The following is a 19,790-nucleotide window of genomic DNA, read 5'->3' as shown; positions in this document are numbered from 1 at the left end:
TTATTCCTCACTGTTCAAGTCTTAACTTACCTTGTGTAGCTCTTCCCTAGAAAGTGTGTCCTTTGAAGGTGAAATTTTCATCTTATTGAAAGATCAATCAGTAAAAACTAAATGAAAATTCCAGCCAAGCTGGAACTTCCAATGAGTGACCTCTCAAACCTCTTGAATCAGAGGCACGTAGGATATATGCAAATGACCCTTATGAACACCAGGTGTTTAAGCCAATTGGCAATTCTGAATGCCCATGAGTTGTTTTGTCATTTTAATGGAAAGTTTCAGGCCAATAAAGCCAAACCCCACTAGCTGTGGATATGCATATTTCGGCCTTGTTATGACCTCGTCAGCACAGCACAAGCAGAGTGTTTGTCTAAGTATAAGAAATACAGGGCTGTTATACCCATCTGATGGCCATTATCATTAGTGTGACTACTAAATATCCCAAATAAACTAAAACAATGAGTGAGAAGGTCACACAGAAAAAACAAAAAAACAATCAGTAAAAACAAAATGAAAACTCCAGCCAAGCCGGAACTTCAAATGTGTGACCTCTCAAACTCCTTGAATCAGAGGCATATAGGATATATGCAAATGACCATTATGAGCACCAGGTGTTTCAGCCAATTGGCAATTGAAAATTGAACCTGGTGTTCATAAGGGTCATTTGCATATAACCTACATGCCTCTGATTCAAGAGGTTTGAGAAGTCACTCATTGGAAGTTCCAGCTTGGCTGGAGTTTGCATTTAGTTTTTACTGATTGTTTTTTCTGTGTGACCTTCTCACTCATTCTTTTTTTTTGTTAGTGTTTTCTCATCTTTTAATAACATAAGAAGGATACTTAGGAAATGAAAGGTACCAAAAGAGATATTTCAACCTTTTGGAGTAGAGGAACATAACTCCACAAGAGTTTAAAGATACTTTTTTTTTTCCGTGGCTTTGCTGTAAGTCATTTCCCAACTGCCAGTCTTCAGGAAGTCCCATTAAGCTTGCCAGTGCTTGTACAAAAATGCAGATCCCATTAGTAGCTATCTGAATGCAGTTCAAGGCTCCAAACTGGTTGCAGGCCTTAGTACATTCCCTAATGATGGGGAAAATAGGGTTCTAGATGTATTTGAAGAAAATCTGTATATGTTGGCTACACCAGACTTTAGGGTAATTAATTGTAGCTACTTATGGCCATTTATCAGAAGGGAAGTCCCAAGATAAATAGAGGCTCTAGCTTGCAGAACTAAAATGAGTCCTTGCCTTTTCCAGAATTCAGCTTACACTACAGCTGCTGTGGAGTTTTGCTTAAGACACCATGCAAGGCTGAGAATCTACCCAGTACAGGAAGGCATTACAGGGGTCTGCTGATCACTCCTCCTAATAAGAATCCATTCCTTCTTTGAAAACACTGAAACATTTTCAAGAAAGTGGAGGGTGATGTAGAGAATAGGGGAAGGGTGAAGCAGCTTATTGTTGTACCACTGGTGTATAGATGGAATTTTCCTTCAAAGCTTGAAACTTTCAGTTATAAGCCAATAGGCCGGGAGCAAAAAAGTGCTTAAAAATCAGAAATGTCAGGGCAAACAAAGAGCAACTTGGGTAGGTGTGAGAGAATCAGCTAAGCCAGCCCTTCTAGTTAGATATGACTCGGTCAGAAATCCTCTCTGTCCTTCCCAGTAGCCCATTCCCCCATCCCACTCTTGACTAGGGAGCAGGTTAAGCTAGTTCAGGAACAGCTGAGAAAGCATAATTTGGAACGGCTGTGTGATGACCAGCATCAGTTATGGAAATGTAAAGATCCATCCCACTTTTTGGAGATGCTGCTCATTCCACAGGACTAGGTAGAACTGGCTTTCTCTGTCATCAAGCAGCTGCTGTTCCAAGGGTCCATGCAGGTAGTCCCCTGAGAAGAAGAGGGATCCAGTTTTTACTGAAGACTTTTCCCTGGTCCCCCTGCCAGAAAAAAAAAAACTGGCCCTTGGAGGCTGAAGGCTTAATCTCTTTGAAAACACCCGTGTTCAAAATCTTTAACCTGCAGTCCTTCCTCCCACCCATCATACCTAACGTTTTGTTAATGAAGAGTGCATACCTCTACAGTCTAGTATGCAAAGTGTGCCACAAATTTCTAATGTTCACCGTAGAGAACCACCATTTCCAATTTACCTCCTGTTCTTTAGGCTGTTTATAAGTACCTGGATCGTCATCATATACCTGGTGACAGCAACACCTTGCGTACAGTTCCTGTTATGATGATTGCTTCCTTAGGCCCAACAGAACAGGTAATTTAGGAGAGTCTAGCAGTTATCGTACATTATTTTCATAACTTGTGTTTCTCCCTCAGACAACCCAAGTTGAGTCTGGTCTCAGGCACCACCATTAAGTTTTTTCTCCTCCTGCAGATTCATACCCTTATCATTTTGGTGATGGAATTCCTCAGGGCTCTCAATTTCATTGCATTAGTCTTTCTTATGGCACTTTGGTATGACTTCATTTGAGATAGATCCAGTGATACGTGGACTCTGAGAGATCAACAATCATGCTATCTAGACAGAACCATAGTGGTGCTACCATGTATCTATACAAAAGTTCACTTAAGTGATACAAGTCTGGATGAATGAAGGCCTTCTGTTCTCACCACCCAAGTGTAGTCTCTTAATGACAGGTACATTGGACAGTGTCTGAGGGTCCCATTTAGGATCTCAGAGTGTTCACAGGAAGTGGAACTCCACATCAACTTAACTGAGATGTCGGTGATCATTTTGACCCTCAGGACATTCTGTAGAAGCTGGGGATATTATTACGTACGACAGTGAAGTGGTGTATGAATAAAATAATGTCAGGCAATCGTATTCCCTGTGACTGGGATCTGATGATATAAGCAGCCATTACACCTAAGGTAGTACCCATCTCCTTGGCAGTTAGCAGGATCCTAGACATTCTGAGCAGCACTTATCTTTGGGAACTACAATTGCCAGCTGAAAAATTAGATATTTAGTTTCTAAATGGACAGTTAGGAGGTACAGACATCAAATTGTTTGCTCACTCAGTAAGTCAACAGCTTACCGGATTACTACTCAAGACCTTTTGATGGTATAACCTTGAATGTGAATGCTTTTTTTTTTCCCTTAAGAAGAACCTGTTTCTGTGTGCATATCCTCCACTTTGTTAATTTTGAAGGTCTTGTAGTAGTGTGTAAGGACAAAGGGACTAAAGTAGTGATTCTGATAACCCCAGATGTAGTCCAGACATCACTTTTTTATGATATGTAGTACTACAGGAAGCAAAGGAGCCTCCCTGCTTCTTTCCCATGAAACTAGACCTACTTATTCATCAGTCAGGGTCCCTGGCGCATCTGAATCTGAAGGAACTCATGCTGCCATGATTTGACCTTTATTCTTCTCGTCAGAAGAGTTGCCAAATGAAGTGAGCATGACTGTGTATTTTATCATATAGAAGTCATGTCTGGTAAAATGGGGAAGATTCTCCATGAAGTGAAAAGAAAAAAAAGAACCTTTGCAAGTGTGAAGGGGGATGTCTCTGGTTATCTGACTTTTTAGAATTTTTTTTTAATTAGCAAGCTTATATTCTACCATTAAAGTGCATGTTACTGTCATTACTACATGCCTTACAAGACATTCGTCCCTGGTGAATGACTTAACTCATGGATAAGTTTCTTGGGGGAGGGGGGTATCCACCAAGCAGGGACAGTCATTACCACCTTTAAATGTCAACTTGGTATTGGAGAAACAGGCATTGGACCAATTTGAACCATTGACACTAAAAGTCCTGTCTTGAAAACAGGTCTAGTTGGCAGTCCTCTGTGCTAAGAGAATCTCAACACTACAGGTTCTGCTTTGTAAAGGGGCTATTTTCAGTTTTTCATAAATACTGGGTCATTCTCAGGGTGAACCTCTTGTTCTTGACTCAGGGTGGTTTTCGACATTTCACATAAACCATTCAAGAATGTGTATTCTTGCCACTCCCACAAAATAAAGAGGAAGGAGTTCTCTATCTACTAGGCATTCACAGACTCTTCAGCTAGTATCCAGCCAGAAGAAAAAAAAAAGTTTCTTATAGAGCAGCTTTTTGTTTTTTTTTTCTCTACAGTGAAATGTGGTAAACCACTTTCAAAGTAAATCTGCTCTAAATGGCTAGCAAAGTGTATTTGTATTCTGTTATGAGAAGCATGGAAGAGCCATCCACAAGCATGTTAGAACAGCAGTCAATTCATCCACTTCTTTCTTTAAGCATGTCTTGGTACAAGGTATTTGTGAGGCAAACACGTAGACCTTTATCCATACTTTTCTCTAAGCATTGCAAGATAGATTTCCAGTTTAGAAAAGTCCATGATTTGGGTATGCAATCTTGCTAAGACTCAGAAGGCTGTGAGTAGACACAAATGAAATGTGGGAGCACTAGGTGTTTACCATGTGGAGCTCGAGTCTACTGAACCCACAGTGTCAGATCAAGTTGCATTATAAATCAGTGGAAATTCAGTGTGCAGTGGCATACTTCCTTTTCTAGCTATAGGGGAGCTCAGAACCACCAGCAGGGGTGGGGTGGGGTGCTCCATTACGGGATAGGATAGGCCGCCTTGTGGGATTAGCATTCCGTTCTGCTCCCTACTTCCTGACTCTTAACCCCAAGCAGATGAGCTCAGAATGATTCATGGGCAGGAATGAATAGGTCATAGCACTCATGCAGCTGTAGCATGAATGAGCCAGTTGGGTGCAGATAGAGAAGCCATTGAGCTCTGTCGTATGGGGGGGTGCAAAAACATTTTGAAGGGGGTATGTTGACACAGATCACTAATAGGATTAACAGATCACAGCCAAGATAGATAAAGGTACATTCAGAGTATTGATAGGTCAGATGGGTAGGTTGGGATCTCTGGGCACTATTGGGAGGCACTAGGATTAAATGGCAGAAGTGCATTTAGGAGGTAATGCTCTGAAAAGGGATTTTTGTTGACCCCTTAGTAATCAAATTTGAGGTAAGTGCTGTGTTTAAGAGGATTATGAATTTTAAATGCATTATGTTTACATTCAAAATTCTGTGATGTGTTTTATAGTTTTAGTTATAAATGTGGGGAAGTTGCTAAAAGATAAAACAAATTGTGTGCATTTTATTTAGGAAATTGGAAGGGGCCTTAAAAATAATTGCTAAATTTGAAATTGGAGGGGGCATTTATAAGATAATTGCTGAATTTCAGCCATTAGTACACTCTGAGGTAATATAATGTTTGCAGAAAGGATGGAACTTGACCTGTGATGTACACAGAGAGCTAACAGAGAGTAAATATCCAGGCTGTCTGTATATGTTATCAAGCAAAACACCTTTGAAGTCTCATGGGCATGTAAATTTGTGTGCGTTTGATACGGTCACAATACTGAAGTACTGGTATTGTTGCAGTGGTACAGTGATAGACTTGTTTTGTTATAGCCGTGGAGGGTCTGCTGAAGTCACATTTTTATTACGTGGGAAACATTTGACAGGACTGACAGATATTCATGTGCATTTGACCAGTCATGCAGAAGATCTGACTTCTTTGTGGATTGTTGCCAAAGATGTAGACAGACGGAATCTTGATACAGTAGCTTGTGTGAAAGGTAATATCATTGCTGGGTTAGTCTTGAAGCATTATATCAGAAGTACATGCAAGGTCAGTGCAGTATTGTGTACCTCAAGCATGTAGCCTTCTGAATGAAAGCACCACTGCCATATGGCCAAAGCTGGCACCATTCTGTATAGTCATAAATTATTTGTTTGTCGATGACTTGTGGTTTGATTTTTCTTTGTTTTTTCCCCCCACAGGATAGCAGTATTTTCAGTTTCTGTCTTTTATGATGAGAGGATCGTAGTAGCAGCAGAGCAGCGACCAGATGCCTCTGAGGAAGATAGCTTCCAATGGATGAGTCGAGTTTTGCAGGTAACATCTAACATGCATAGCAAAGTAGTAAAAACGGGGATTCCAACCACTACGACCACCAATAACAGAAGAACAACAGGCTGGAAGGAAGTACTGAGGTTCACAGTTTGACTACTACAGTCATCTACTATTTTCTGCCATTAAACCTTGAAGAAACTGTGAACCTGAGTGCTTCCTTCCAGCCTGTTTTTCTTCTGTTATCTAACATGTATATCTCAAGTCATTTCTAAACTGAAACGTCTCAGCACTTCTTATAGGTTCATAGGTAGGTACTATTAAGCCTAGCCAAAAAGGTACCCTGGCTTTCGCCACCCAAGAAAATTATTTTCATGTGCCCCTGTCAAGCAGAGCCACGGAAGTGATCTCCAGGGTGAAGTTCTTATCTCCCATCCAATCATCAAGATTTTTTTTGAAGAGTGCTAATGAGGAGCTTTGTTTGATATAGATAGGTAGTATGTTCCAGAGTATGGGAAGTGTCTGGGACAAGAATCTATCCCTCCTGCATGTTCTGTTTATTGTGGTGACAAGGTTTAAGTCCCTAGAGCATGTAGCTCAGAGGGATTGGGATTTCTTTAAGTGGAGCATGTCCAACAGCTGTGGGTTTAACATAGCTTTGTATGTTAGGCAGAGATCGCCTCTGAGTAGGTGATATGCGACGGAGTAAAGCTGGAGTTTTTTGAGACGGTCTGCATAGGGCATCTGTTTGAGGCCGGTAATCCTCTTTGTGAGGTATTTCTGCGGCCATTCCAGTTATTGTAGATGTCTTGTAAGGTACATACCAAAACGGCGCTGTATTCTATAATGGGTCTAATGAGTGATGAATAGAGGGAACAATGACCTCTTTTTTTCCTGGATGAGAAACCTTTTGTGATGAGGTGTGCCACGTAGAAGGATTTCCTGACTACTGCGGCAGTGTGATTATTAAAGGAGAGATTACTGTCAACCTGTGTCCCAAGGTCTCTTATCACACTTTTGGTGTTAAGTAGACTACCGCCTATGTGGTAGTTCATGGGTATAGAGTTTTTACCAAAAGGGATGACGATGCACTTTTTGGCACTGAGCTTGAGACAATGGCTTTGACACCAGGCATCTGTCTCAGTGAGGCCCTTTTGTAGGATGTCCACATCGTTAGGAGTTTCGATTATGGCTCCTAGTTTGCAGCCATCTGCGAACTTTGTTAGCCTGTACTTCAGAGAAGTAGATACCTTATAGACCTTATGTTTCATCTTCTCGTAGCTTCCTAGAGAACACAGTAGGAGTGTGTTTCATACTGAATTTATCAAGGCAAATAATCATTCAACTTTATTGATTCAAATGAGGTATCTGATTACATGTAACTATTGTACTTTGTGGCATGCTAATATAAGCTGTTCAAGTTTTATATTAAGCCTTCATTTTCTGTAGTGAAAGGACAAGTTTCCAATTTCTGTATGTTGACCTAAGCATATGGCAGGTTACAGCTGGTTGATTAATACTTGAATGACTTAACTTGTATAGCTGGATTAATTTATTGAGATCTTGCTGTGAACTGGTTGTTTCTCTTTTATTAAGCTTTTGTCAACTAAACAGAGCTCAGCAGACACTTCTGTCCTTTTTGTCAGTGACAGAGGGCTTTAGTTACCTCCTGTGAGGAAGGAATAGCTTGCTTGCAGCTCATTAGCACGACTTGTGCACCTGTATTGAAAGATTAGCAAAATGTATCCATGGCTTTCATTGAAAAACACTGATTTCATGATTTCACTTTCCTGTTGAGCAGCATTTGTAATGTATTCTCTTATGTAATATACATGTGAACAGTACCTGGTTACCCTAGCTAAACCTACTTTTAATGTATCCTAGCATTTCACTTTAGCAAAAAGCAGCTGTATCACAAATATAAGTTCTGTTTCTAGATGGTGCAAATTCCTTCCTTGCATGCAGCACTTCTATCAAAATTTCAGACTTCAGTCCATTTTCCAAAATAAAAATCCTTCCCAGCTCCCATCATCTTTCTTCAGTAGGACTTGCCCATTTCTGCAACATCTGCTGACTGTCCCTGAAATCTATTTAGGAAAGTCTTAAGAGTTGTGCTAAAGCATTTGAAAGTAGTACCCTTAGCAGAGTACTCTGTGAGCTGTATGGTGTGCAGCAAGGCTTACAAGCCACAATTTGATGAAGTACTTCTGAAAGAGAGCTCTTGTAGGTAATTGTACTTGTAGCAAGGAACAGCACTCGTATGCAGCCAAACATTCTTGCTAGTTAGCAGTAGAAGACTATACTTCCAGCACAAGAGAATACTTACCTTCTCAAGTGTAAGACTGTGGTTCTCTCACGTTCGTCCATATTTTTTCTTGTCATTTATGGAGTGCACATGGACTAGACACTTATTTACCAGATGTTTGTAGCCATATAATGTCATTATTCTGCTTTCATAAATTTGTGGCAATTGCTTTTATTACAGTTTTGTGATTGATTTGGATAGGAGGAAATAAGCTTCAGTATGATGATGATTGTTAGGTGGTCATACATCCAAAATATTTGTCTAATATTTAAAAGACTAACAGCTGAAAATGACGCACAAGATGCTGAACATTTTAATATAGTGAAAACCTAACATTCAGAACATTAATTTTATTCATTTACTTCACCCTTGTAGAATTGAGTGTCTGCATTAAAATAGACAGACATCCAGTATGCAAAAGGACCAGTTTTAGTAAAAAAAAAAAAAAAAAAAACACCTATAAAATATTGTCTCAATTTCTGTGTAATACTAATCTTCCTTATGCATGATAAGTAGTTACTACTACTTTTGTATTTTGTTCCAACCTCAAAATGGTCTGAGACAGACGTGCTAATTTTTCTGCTTAAATCTTCTGTTTCCCTGAGTACTGTGTGTCACCACAATGTGAGATTATAGAGCCATATCCTCTCCTGCAGGATTTTCTGTTTCTCATTGGAGTAGCAGCACTCAGAATTGCTGCTTATGCTCAGAATTTCTAATCATCATAGTGGCAGTAGCAGTTTCAGTGAGTCTCACAGGCTTGTGCTTTAGCCTTATTTTACATACACTGTAGTTATTACTCACAGAAGATTTGTGTCTTTCGGCTTTTCCCAGTTAGGGGTCACCACAGCGGAACTCCGGTCCGCTAATGATTGGCAGTAGATTTTTTACATGCCGAGTTTGTCAGCCCTGACGCACAACCTTCAACGAAGGTACACCCATTCACGCATGTCTCTACACAGAAGACGCTCTAGCTGATAATCGAACGGCACAACGTCTTCCTGTGAGGCGACAACGCTATCGCAGCACCACCACCGCAGTATTTATTACTCACAGAAGATGCTGATATTAAATTGCCTTTCCAAAAAAAAAAAAGCATGACTTCATTGCTTTCAGGTCCTTTTGCAGATTCTTCTACTTCCTACATTGCCATAGTCAACCAGAGTCGCATTTCCTGACATTCCAGTCTCAGCAGCTTGGACATTTGTGACAGCAGCTCTATCTTGCCTTTTGCATGCAAGCCTACTACTTAGGATACATGATAGGATTATGTCCAGTGATGGCTGATGACTTAAAAGTAATTGAGGTTGCAGGAACCAAATGAATGGGTGAAAATAAATTGAATGGAGTGGTGCTGCATTTACATACAGCAGGTGAGTGACTTTTTGCCTGTGATCGTACAGCAGCTGGAGCTAGTCACTTTCATTAACAGTCTACATCAGTGCCCATTCATTCTAGCCATTTATTGACTACATATATATGTAATGCTTCACTGGGGGTGTAGAGAAATGAAACCCTGACTGTGATCCATGCAGCCCAAGTTCATTTAATCGCTTGTGACTTTACACAGGCAGGAAGGATAATAGTGCCTATCCTGAGGGATGGAATATGCTGGTGCCTCTCTTATGAAGCTGTGCAGGAGGCCAACGCTCATAAAAAAAGAGGGCAAGCTGGGGTTGGTTGTGGGAGAACTGGAAAAGATTTGGCCACCCCTGTGGTTCGGGGGAGAGATCAGCATGTGCTCGAATGGCTCCCAGTATACTGCATAACCTACCAATGAAGGCCCATGTATGGAAGGGCATTAGAACTAGAAAAAGCACTAGCACTAGTTGCTCGAATCTCACCTCCAAGCCATGTGCAAGTATAATTTGAGAAAGCAGAGTCCGTAGACCAAGAAGAACAAATGGGTTAGTTGAGTAACAAGAGGGTGGGGAAACTTGATGTTTGGATATTCAATTGCAGTCAAATGGATAACTGTGACTTTTATATTTTTTTCTTCCTATTTAATATATTTCAATATGTTTTATTCAACACACTAGCCCAACCAAGCCAGATCAATGACTGTTCAACTGTGATCAAATGAGAGTAGGGATCAGCCAGGTTCATGTACATACTGCCTCCAGTCCCAGTTATAGACACTTAGTTGACTGTGTACACATCCAATGTCTGGTAATGGTTAAATGAATGAGTACGTGCATAAATAATGGCCACAGTAATGTATTTTAGCTCACTACTGTCAGATGCATACCATGCAACCCATTCATATGTGCACAGGAATGGATGGGCCCAGTTATTACAGCCACCTGATAGAATGCATACATTGCTAATGCCTTCTGGTGTAATCAAATTAAATAGCCAAAGTAATATATTCCATCTTGTTGCTGTCACAAGAATGACATGTAACCTAATACAACCCCCACCCCATACACATACCCACACAGATGTGTCCACCACTTACACCCACTAAATTAATTGTGTCCACCTCAGTTGTCTGGTGATCAAATAACTGGACATACAAAGAATGGCCATAGTAATGTATTTGTTTGTCAGATGCATGCTCCACAACCCACTTCCCATCCCCCACACCCACACACATACACTGATGTTACCATCAGTTACAGTTACTTTATTGACTGTGTATGCCTCCAATGTCTGATTATGATCAAATGAATGAGTAAATTCACGATGGCCACAATAATGTTTGTTTGTTGCTGTCAAAGACAGTGTAACTTCCTTTTAGATACACACACACACACACACACACACACACACACACACACACACACACACACACACAGAGTATTAACTGTCAAAAATGCTTAAAACATACCATTCTTCATGTTAACTGAAAGTGAAAATCAAAGATTCTAAAAAAAAAAACCTTTTACCCACAATAATGGTCTCCCTTGCAAGTCACTTTGAGTGTTTCTGGCTGCTTCATGCGTCAGTCACCTGGTGTAGCATGAACCAATAAAAAAGGCTCCTTGCTGCTTTTTTTCTGGCAGCTAAAGCAGCCCTAGTTTATATGCCCCCCTCGCCCAAAAAAATGGCATGAGGACCTGCAAGAAGACATGATCTCTGATTCTCTGTACAGATGCATGTAAATGCTGAACTTATTTTTGAAAATTGCCCAGTCAAATGTTTTTAATAAACATCATAACTCCATTCATGCTCCGAGTTCCAAAATTAAAAAGTTGTCTAGCTTAAAAAAGAAAATGCGCGTGCACACACACACACTTTATAAACAGAGTAATTATTGGAAGAACTGTAGCCAGTCAATCCTGTAACATGTGTTGGCCATGTTTTATGGTCACTATAAGAGAGAAAGATGGCAGGACTAACAAGCACTATTATGTAGGCTTTTCTTGGATCAGAAATCTTGAATGTAACCAACCACATGATGTGGGTGCCAAAGAGACAGACTCCTAAGAAGATATCCCACAATTTCATATAAATCTTACATGACATGCAGTCAAGAAGCTAATTGGCAGTGAAATGGCAAACATAGCGACAGGGAAGTTTTGCTTTATTTATGTTGCAAATTTGCAATAATTTTGTATCGAGGAAAATACACTCTTTGATGAAGAAAAGTTGTGTATGGCATAGTTGTCTTTTAAACAACCGTAATGTCAACTCTAACTCCTAAATTCAGAAACTAAGCTGCTTGTATGAAAAATGCATTTTGTGTTAGTTCAAAAATCATAAATAAATTTTGAAGTAGTTCTTCTAAAATATGTTTTGTTACAGGCAGTTTGCGCTTACCTACTTTATACTGGAAATGTAATGAGGTCATCAGATTATTTTGTAAAATCCACTAACAGGAAAAAGCAAGCAACACACCTGGGCAGATAATACAACAAAGTAAACACACATTCTTTGAAAGTTTGTAGGAGACAAGCCACTTGCACCTATGTGTGAAGAGCCCACATGAGGGCTACATGGGGTTCACTTTTCTACATACAAATGTGCAACAGTACTATTTTTAAACTTTACCAGTTTCCTATACCTCAAAATGCTATACCACAATACGACTTTTGATGCCCATCTGGCATTTTCAGTTTCATTCTTTTATATATTTTGGACTTTTTCATTTCAGACTTTACTGGTTTGTTTACTTACCCTACTGTCTTCTAAATGGGAACCAAAATATTCAGTAATATAATTTTATGGTTGGTTAAAAAACACATACTGAAAACACTGTCCCCTATTATTAGTTGTATATGTTTATAGTGTTTTTAAACTGTATTTGTTAACCAAAGGTCTTACATCAAAGCTTTTCCTTGACTGGTCCTGGATTGTGTCACCATTCTCCACAGATCGACATTTGGCAGAATTTCACACAAGTTCTTGAATTCAGTAACATTATACCAGTGTATGCCAGTATGTAATGCACCCACTGCATAAGAGTGTACATCGCAAAAGACAACCAGCTTATCCCTACATATTTTTTGTTCCATTCTTACACCATTGAGTCACACTCCTTGTTATCATCAGTGAAATTCTACATTTGTATGCCTAAATATCAGCATGGTAAGTCATTAAGTGTCCTTTTAACCATCAGCTTGCCAGCTAGGACCCACATCAACATTGCCTTTACTATCTTTGGGAGGATCATGGCACTGATGACTTCCACAAATGTCAGCAAATTAAATTAGTCTTGTCATTTGATGGTGCCGGTTTTTTGCATCAAAAATATGGAGAACAGTGAGAGCCATTTGCTTTGGGACTATTCTGAGGGTTCTTCCTGCATTCCTGAACATAATTCATAGCATTGCGATACACAAAAGCATTTAAAGAGCAGCTAGGGGCCATATGGCCCCTTGGTCCTTGAAGGTGGTCAGCTTATCTTTGAGTAATGAAGGCATTAGCAACTTATCTTCTCCATTGTTTGGAAGATGACTGGAACTAAAGAGGAACTTCTCTGTCTCCTACCCTCTGGGGTGCATCCCAGGGTTCATGTACTGCTGCTGTCAGTTGATTCACCATAGCCCAAGATCAGCAAGCCCGTTCAGAGGGAGTGGCCACTTGTCACTTGGTCATTCATTAGAAGTACTCAGGACCAATGACTGTTCTCTTTGGGCAACCCCCAGGTCCATTTGTATTAGCGGTTCCTGCTTGATGAAAGTCATTGTAATCATTCTAAGTCAGAACTCACATCTTGGAGCTAGCCATCAGTCAGATATTTTAAATCAGAGTTTTATACCCAGCAGTTTAATGAGTTATGTATAATCATGGAGAGTCAAACTGGGCTTTCCAAAATGTCACACTGGACCAACTTCTATTAGATACAGAATTATATATATTTGTTAAGAGGAGATCTTGCCATTTCTAAATGATATAATTCATTGAAGTGATAACAGCATTTGATCAAGGACTTAATGCTGAAAGTGTCTTATCTTGACCTTGCTAATGCATTAAGCACTATTCCACATATAGGAATAATGAAAAGATTTGGAGCATTCAGTGTCAGTAAGCATATTAATTCTGTAGGGAATGTCTCGTTATTTCAGAGTAGCCATTGTATCCTTTTTTATGTCACACACGGACCTGACCCATTATTGAATATAATGTAGGGCATTTTGTAGCCTCAATGCAGGCCATTTGAACCAAAGTATAGACATTTCTTACAAGAAAAATGTAAGTGTTGGGAAACATGAAATGTTCAGAGAGGCTTCAGTAATTGTCATTATATTCTATTTCTTAGAAGTTACTTAGAGGTCACATTTGCCTTGTCTCTAAGCCACTGTCTGATCTGAGTCTGTTTGAAACATTGTGCCTGGAATGCACTGCTTGTAAAACGTAATATTGCATCAGGGAGCCTAGATCATAAGCTTGTTAATCAGAATTTTGAACCTGTGAGTTATACAGGAACTTTAGTATGAAGTTTGCACTCCATCCAGTACAGGTCTTCTTCAGATGCATGCCATTCTTGCTGCCAGATGACTGTATGCTGGTTCCCAGTCCTCCAGCACCCAGTGAATGTCCATCAGGCTCTCATCTTCATGCTGTATGCATGAGGGGTTACTCATTTGGACAGTGTGGGCTTTATCCCTCCCTTTTAATTTGACTGCAATGAAGGGTTAGAGGTTCCCAAAGTCACTGTCTTTGAGGGCAATTTGTTTACTGCTTCCTCAGATTTCTTCTCTATATAATCATCCTCTGGAGAGGCCCTCTGGCATATGACTAACAGCATAAACTGGCAGCAACCCTTGTTCCTTTTTCCCCAGAAGTATTTGGCAGACCCTCTTTGATAGGAAGAGATCTGAGGATCCCTGGGTTACCAGTAGGACTCAACATTTTTGGTACTCTTCACACATCCTGGAGGCACTTTATCTGTACCAGTTCACCACCATCCCATCGGCGGATGTCCTGTAAATGCTGCCAGTCAATACCTCTCAACTGTACAGATTTTCGCAGAAGTCCAGATTTTTGCCTCATACTTTTGGTCCATTTTTCATAAAATTGTGGTTTTCTGGCAAATTAGTGGCAAATCATTAGACTGAAGTTAGAAAATAATGACAGGCATTTGAGTTTCAGACTTCATAACCTTCAGAAAATTTATGCTAATGTAAAACCTGTTATTCCGTCAACTTTCTAAGTTTGTAAGAGCAATATTTAAAAATTGTCCCTATTTTTGGGCCTTTGTCCCACTTTTATTTATGGCTTTGTACAGATTTATTCTTGTAAGAGGTTGAGAGCTATAGCTGCCACCTGAATGTCTAAAGTCCAAGCATACTATTACTGATGCCTTCATTATTTCCTTTCTGTATCGGAGCTTGAGCGACCATAGCATTTTGTCACTTGATAAGGAGTCTGATAAGTTGGACATTTATAAAAGAGAGCTTACTCCTATGCAGGGATGGAGCTTAGACCCTTCAGCTGTTTATTTCACATGTCACATTTCAAGATGTCTAGTTAGAAAGGCTCTTGATTACCTAGAGAACCTACAGGCATCTGGGCTTAAGGAGATTCTAGTTGAGACTCCGTCCGCAGTTTACTACCATGTTTCCTGCTGTCAATTTGACTGTGTAGATCCTTTGGTTAAAATTTTAGTCTGAGGTGTATGTGCAAGCAGGTTGGCACAGCTGAGATTGTTTTGTCATAAGAAGGAGCTGAGAACTAGCTTTTGAATGCCACTTTTTTTGGGATTTGCTTTGTGGCTAACATTTTCAGGACTTAGTCAATGACTTCTTGCAAATGAAGGTGGCTGTGTCATTTGTGGAAGACCATTGTGATCACGCCGTGTTTTCTGTACAATGGGGCTGTAGAGGCTTTCTCAGTTTTGGAAAAAGAATGGGCATTTTACTGTCACTTCTTAGTCTAGTATGAGATGGATGAGTTTAGGCGCATTGTGGAGCTCAGTGGCACCAATCAGCATATTTATTGCGTCTTGTTTCAGACGGTCATCCTCCAGAAATTCATGTCTTTTTCCCTACTGCTTGCCTGCATAGTGTCACTGGATATGAAGGATGCATTTTGGTGTATCAGTTTTTAGGATGTACACAGGACAGTTCCAATGGCTTGCTCTATGTGGCTTCAAATTTAGTCCAAATTATTTCCATGTGGACTTTCTTCAGCACCAAGCCTGACAAAGTTTTACAAAAGAAGAATCTCTGTGTGTTGCATTACCTGGATGATTGCCTCCTGCTGATGCCATGCAAGGACTTTGCAAACTTCTCTACAGTTGGAGCTTCCCCAGTTGTAGTCAGTAGGGGCTGCCATAAATTGGATGACATTGTCTCATGACTTTTTGTTCTAAGAATTGTTTTTATTAGCATGAAGCTTGATACTCTCCATTCCTGGGCCTTTCTGCCTTGTAGAGGCTCCACAATGTCATGGGCTTGGCTGCTAAGTTGAGGGAACAGCACAAGATCCAGGCTTGGACTCAGTTACATTTTGTGTACTTAATGAATGCTGTCAGTCTTCATGGTGCCATTTACATGCCGGTAAATGTGGGTGTTGCATTGGACTCTTGAGATATCGGTACATTCAGAGCAAGCACATATGCATAAGCCTTTTTTGTTGTCAAGCTTTTGTCACTGGAATTTTCATTTAGGCATTTCCAGTGGAGAAGTGTAGTCCATTGAGGGATTAGCCCTTGGATGCAACAGGTAAATGCAAGGGGGAGAAACCAAGAGTAGGTCATAAATGAAGAATCCCTTGGTGGAAGCAGTCAGTGACATGATCAGTCTATCGCAAGGACATCCTTAGGTTCCTCACTGCTCCAGCCGTAGAATGGAGATAGTCTTAGTGCACTAAGAAAGGCTGGTAAATCTGGTGATGGACAGGAACACTGGGATAGCCGAAAAGAATGAAGCAGAAAAGGAGCAAAAAAAGCCTGGAGCTTAAGGATATCCCTCAGGATGAACCCCCATTTCCATATGAAGGTGGTTTTGGAATCGTCCCTGAAACAATTTGTCTTTTTTTTTCCCCATGAGGTAAAAACCAAGGAAGATGGGGGCTCACCACACCCTGGGATGTGCAGGTACAAATCAGGTGTTATCTGAAATGGGTGTTCAAGTTTAGGGAGGTAATGGATTTTGCTTTCTTTGGACCAGGAAAGGAAGAATTGATTTTCCAAGTAGATTTCCACCTGCTGACAAACGCATCTTGAGAGGGGATGCATGGGTGCATGCAGGCTTGTTTCAAGGATGGCTGCATTGGAAATGCCTGTGCCATGCCCACTTTGTCTGTGGTACACAACTGAACTGAGAATTGTTGTCTTAGCTATGACTTTGGCAGTTAGGCCTCGTTTGAAAAATCAGTATTACAGGAATCCACTATATGAGCTAGTGATTCATTAGTGGTCCTGTTTTTTTTTTTTTTTTTTTACACCAGTTTATGTTTGGGACTGACCCAAGCAAGAGACCCATCAGGGAGTAACCTTGTTCTTGTGTGAAATGTTCTTATTATAGCATTTGATCTAGAAGATGACCCCCTCGATTGGTAGGAGATACTAGCTATCCATTCCTCTGCAGATTGGTCTGTCTTCTTCCAGTCTTTGCTGCTGGGGGTTCCTGTAATTGAGGCAAATGTATGCTTATATGTCAGTTATTTAATAATCCTTGATGTTCAGCATGCATCACTGTTAGCAGCATCTTTTGAAATTTTTCATTTGATCACTGCTGCAGTAGCCATAACTATATAGGACATACCCTGCTGAGGATCAGAAGTCTGACCAGTGTACAAAGCTTTGGGCTCCTCCCTCGCGCGCTGTACCTCTTTTGGCACGATAATATGTGTTGGTATAATAGAGGTGTACAAAATCAGCAAAAAAGCAAAACTTTCTACACTTTTGCAGAGTGCTTGTCATCTTAGCAGTGTCAGTTTCAGCGATAGTTTTGGGGAGATAATACTGCCTTTGCAGAACCTTCTTTTCCGTGAGGTTATATCTGTCAGGAAGGGAAAATTTTCCTGTGGTATAAAGATTAATTTTAAGGATGCCCATTCTTTTTTTTTTTTTTTAGTGGATCAGCACACACAGTATTAGCAGATTTGCCTTTCATTTATTCCCTAAGCCACAAGAAATTGGTTAATTATATTATTTTTTTTTTGATAGTAAGCATCTTAGGGAATTGGCATGAGAAACCAGGACAACAGTCTCCCATTCAGTAGATCTCCTTCAGAAGAAGAAAACTGTGAGAGATTTCCAAATAAACTTTTTCCTTTTTTCTTCATTATGGGCCAGATGTCTCTGCTGAGGCACTTTTGTAGCCTTTGGCCTGCCATTCTGGCTGTTCTGATCTCCCTGGTGGGACTTTCTCTGGAGGACTGTTAAGGCCCGGGATTTAAGCATACTATTTCACATGGTATTTTAGGCTGTTGGCTGAGAAGAAATAACCTAGATGAGAATGAGGCAGGTATTCACCAAGCTTTGGTGAGGAAGGATGTTACTGAATCTGTTACGGAAGTCTGGCCTTTGGCAACTTTAGAGCTGGAGACCCCCTTGGAAAAGGACTTAAAAGACAAAGCATTTGTCCCTCCTTCCACCCCCTTTTATGCAAAAAGATTTTCAAAAAGACTGATATAATTTTGTCCAGGAACTGTTTAAGGGAGTTCAGTCTTTCCAGCCTTCTCTTGTTTCTACCCTTACTAAGATGAAGAGATCCCACTTCTTTCTCTGAAGAAGCTCTTTCTGAATCAGATGTTGAGGGTCTGGACTACACCTCACAGTTATCCTGTTATACTCCTTGTGAGTCTGAAACTGAAGATACCCTGTTCCCACTCCCCCAGTGAAGAAATATCCTGTGGCAATACTGTTTCTAAAATGAAAGAATATTTTAAATGGAAGAATAAAGAGGTGTCAGTCACTGAAGAAATGTTAAGTGTTATTGAGTATGGATTCCCCCAAACTAGTAAGCTCCTCACCCAGTTTAGGAGCTTTATATGTTGTCTTTTCTTCTGCTTCTTTTTCCCCAGATTTCTAAACTCTTGCCCCCCAAAAAACTGAGAGATTTTAGGGCACTTTGACATAGAAATTAATTTATAAATCATTCCTCTTGCTAGATCTGCTATTGCCCGTTCTCATCTCCTATCTGTCCTCCTTTACGCCTCCCCTCTACTCACAAGCCTGCACATAACTGAAATTAACGAATTATCCCATTGTTATAACCATATAGCTACATTTGCCACTGGTTCAGCTTATAGGACTCACCACTGTCACAATCTAAATCTTCTAGGGTGGCTTGAACTACCTTCCCTACTACAGATTAACCAGCTCATAGTAACTCATAAAGCCCTCTTCCACCCTGATAATACACCAGCACTCAAAAATATTGTCCGCCCATATAGTAATCACAGAAAACTTTATTCATCCAATGGATTATTGATCCAAACAGTCAAATCTAACAACACAGTTGGTGATGCCTTGTTTGCCAACTCTGCTGGCAAAACCTGGAATCAACTCCCTGCTGACCTTACTCTTGAACCCTCACTTGTACTATTCAAAGAAAATCTCAAAAAATATTTTAAATCACACTGGCTATGCCCTTGCTCTAATCCTGACTAGCATCATCTCTGTGTCTCAAAGACTCTTAACTCAATTGTTTAATGCATACTAAGTGTCCTAATGTAGAATTTCCTAATTCTATCTTCTGTCGTTTGTCCTACACATGTATAGTGCTAATTTCTGATTTAAAAAATTGTATAAACAATGTGTCTCATGTATTCTATAAACTGTCTGTCTGTTGTATTGTATATATCCCATTACTGTGTGGAGCTTTACTCCCCGGGCCTCCACTGAAAATGGACCTATATCCAGTCGGACTACCCCGGTCAACAAATGTAAAATAAATAAATAAAATATAAAATCCCAGAAGCAGGCCCTGCTTTCATTTCTTTCTTTTTCATTTCAAATTGCTTGGTGCCAGAGCCATGGGCTCAAGCTCAGTGCCAAGAAATGTGTAGTTATCCCCTTTGGGAAAAAACATGTACTTGTGAATTACCACATAGGCGGCAGTACACTAAACACTGGAAGTGTGATAAGAGACTTAGGGACACAGGTGGACAGTGGTCTCACCTTCGATAACCACATCGCCACAACAGTCAGGAAATCCTTCTATGTGGCACACCTCATCACTAAGGGCTTTTCATTCAGAAAAAAGGAGGTCATTGTCCC

General features: G+C 40.2%; 1 protein-coding gene across 3 annotated transcripts in view; it reads left to right on the top strand.

The window, feature by feature from the left end:
* Window positions 1-19,790, top strand: part of DIP2B (disco interacting protein 2 homolog B) — a 2,678,679-nt gene that overhangs the window by 1,904,887 nt on the left and 754,002 nt on the right. For all 3 annotated transcript variants that reach the window (XM_044083475.1, XM_044083472.1, XM_044083474.1), the window contains exon 22: window positions 5,799-5,913. In XM_044083475.1, the coding sequence (XP_043939410.1) occupies window positions 5,799-5,913 (115 nt within the window). The remainder of the gene's footprint in view (window positions 1-5,798; window positions 5,914-19,790) is intronic.

The sequence above is a fragment of the Protopterus annectens genome, chromosome 9.part0 (genome assembly GCF_019279795.1).
Source record: "Protopterus annectens isolate FY-2018-M chromosome 9.part0, PAN1.0, whole genome shotgun sequence".
Lineage (NCBI taxonomy): Eukaryota > Metazoa > Chordata > Ceratodontiformes > Protopteridae > Protopterus > Protopterus annectens.
The sequence above is the reverse complement of the archived record's forward strand: the minus strand, read 5'-3'. Positions and strand labels throughout refer to the sequence as shown.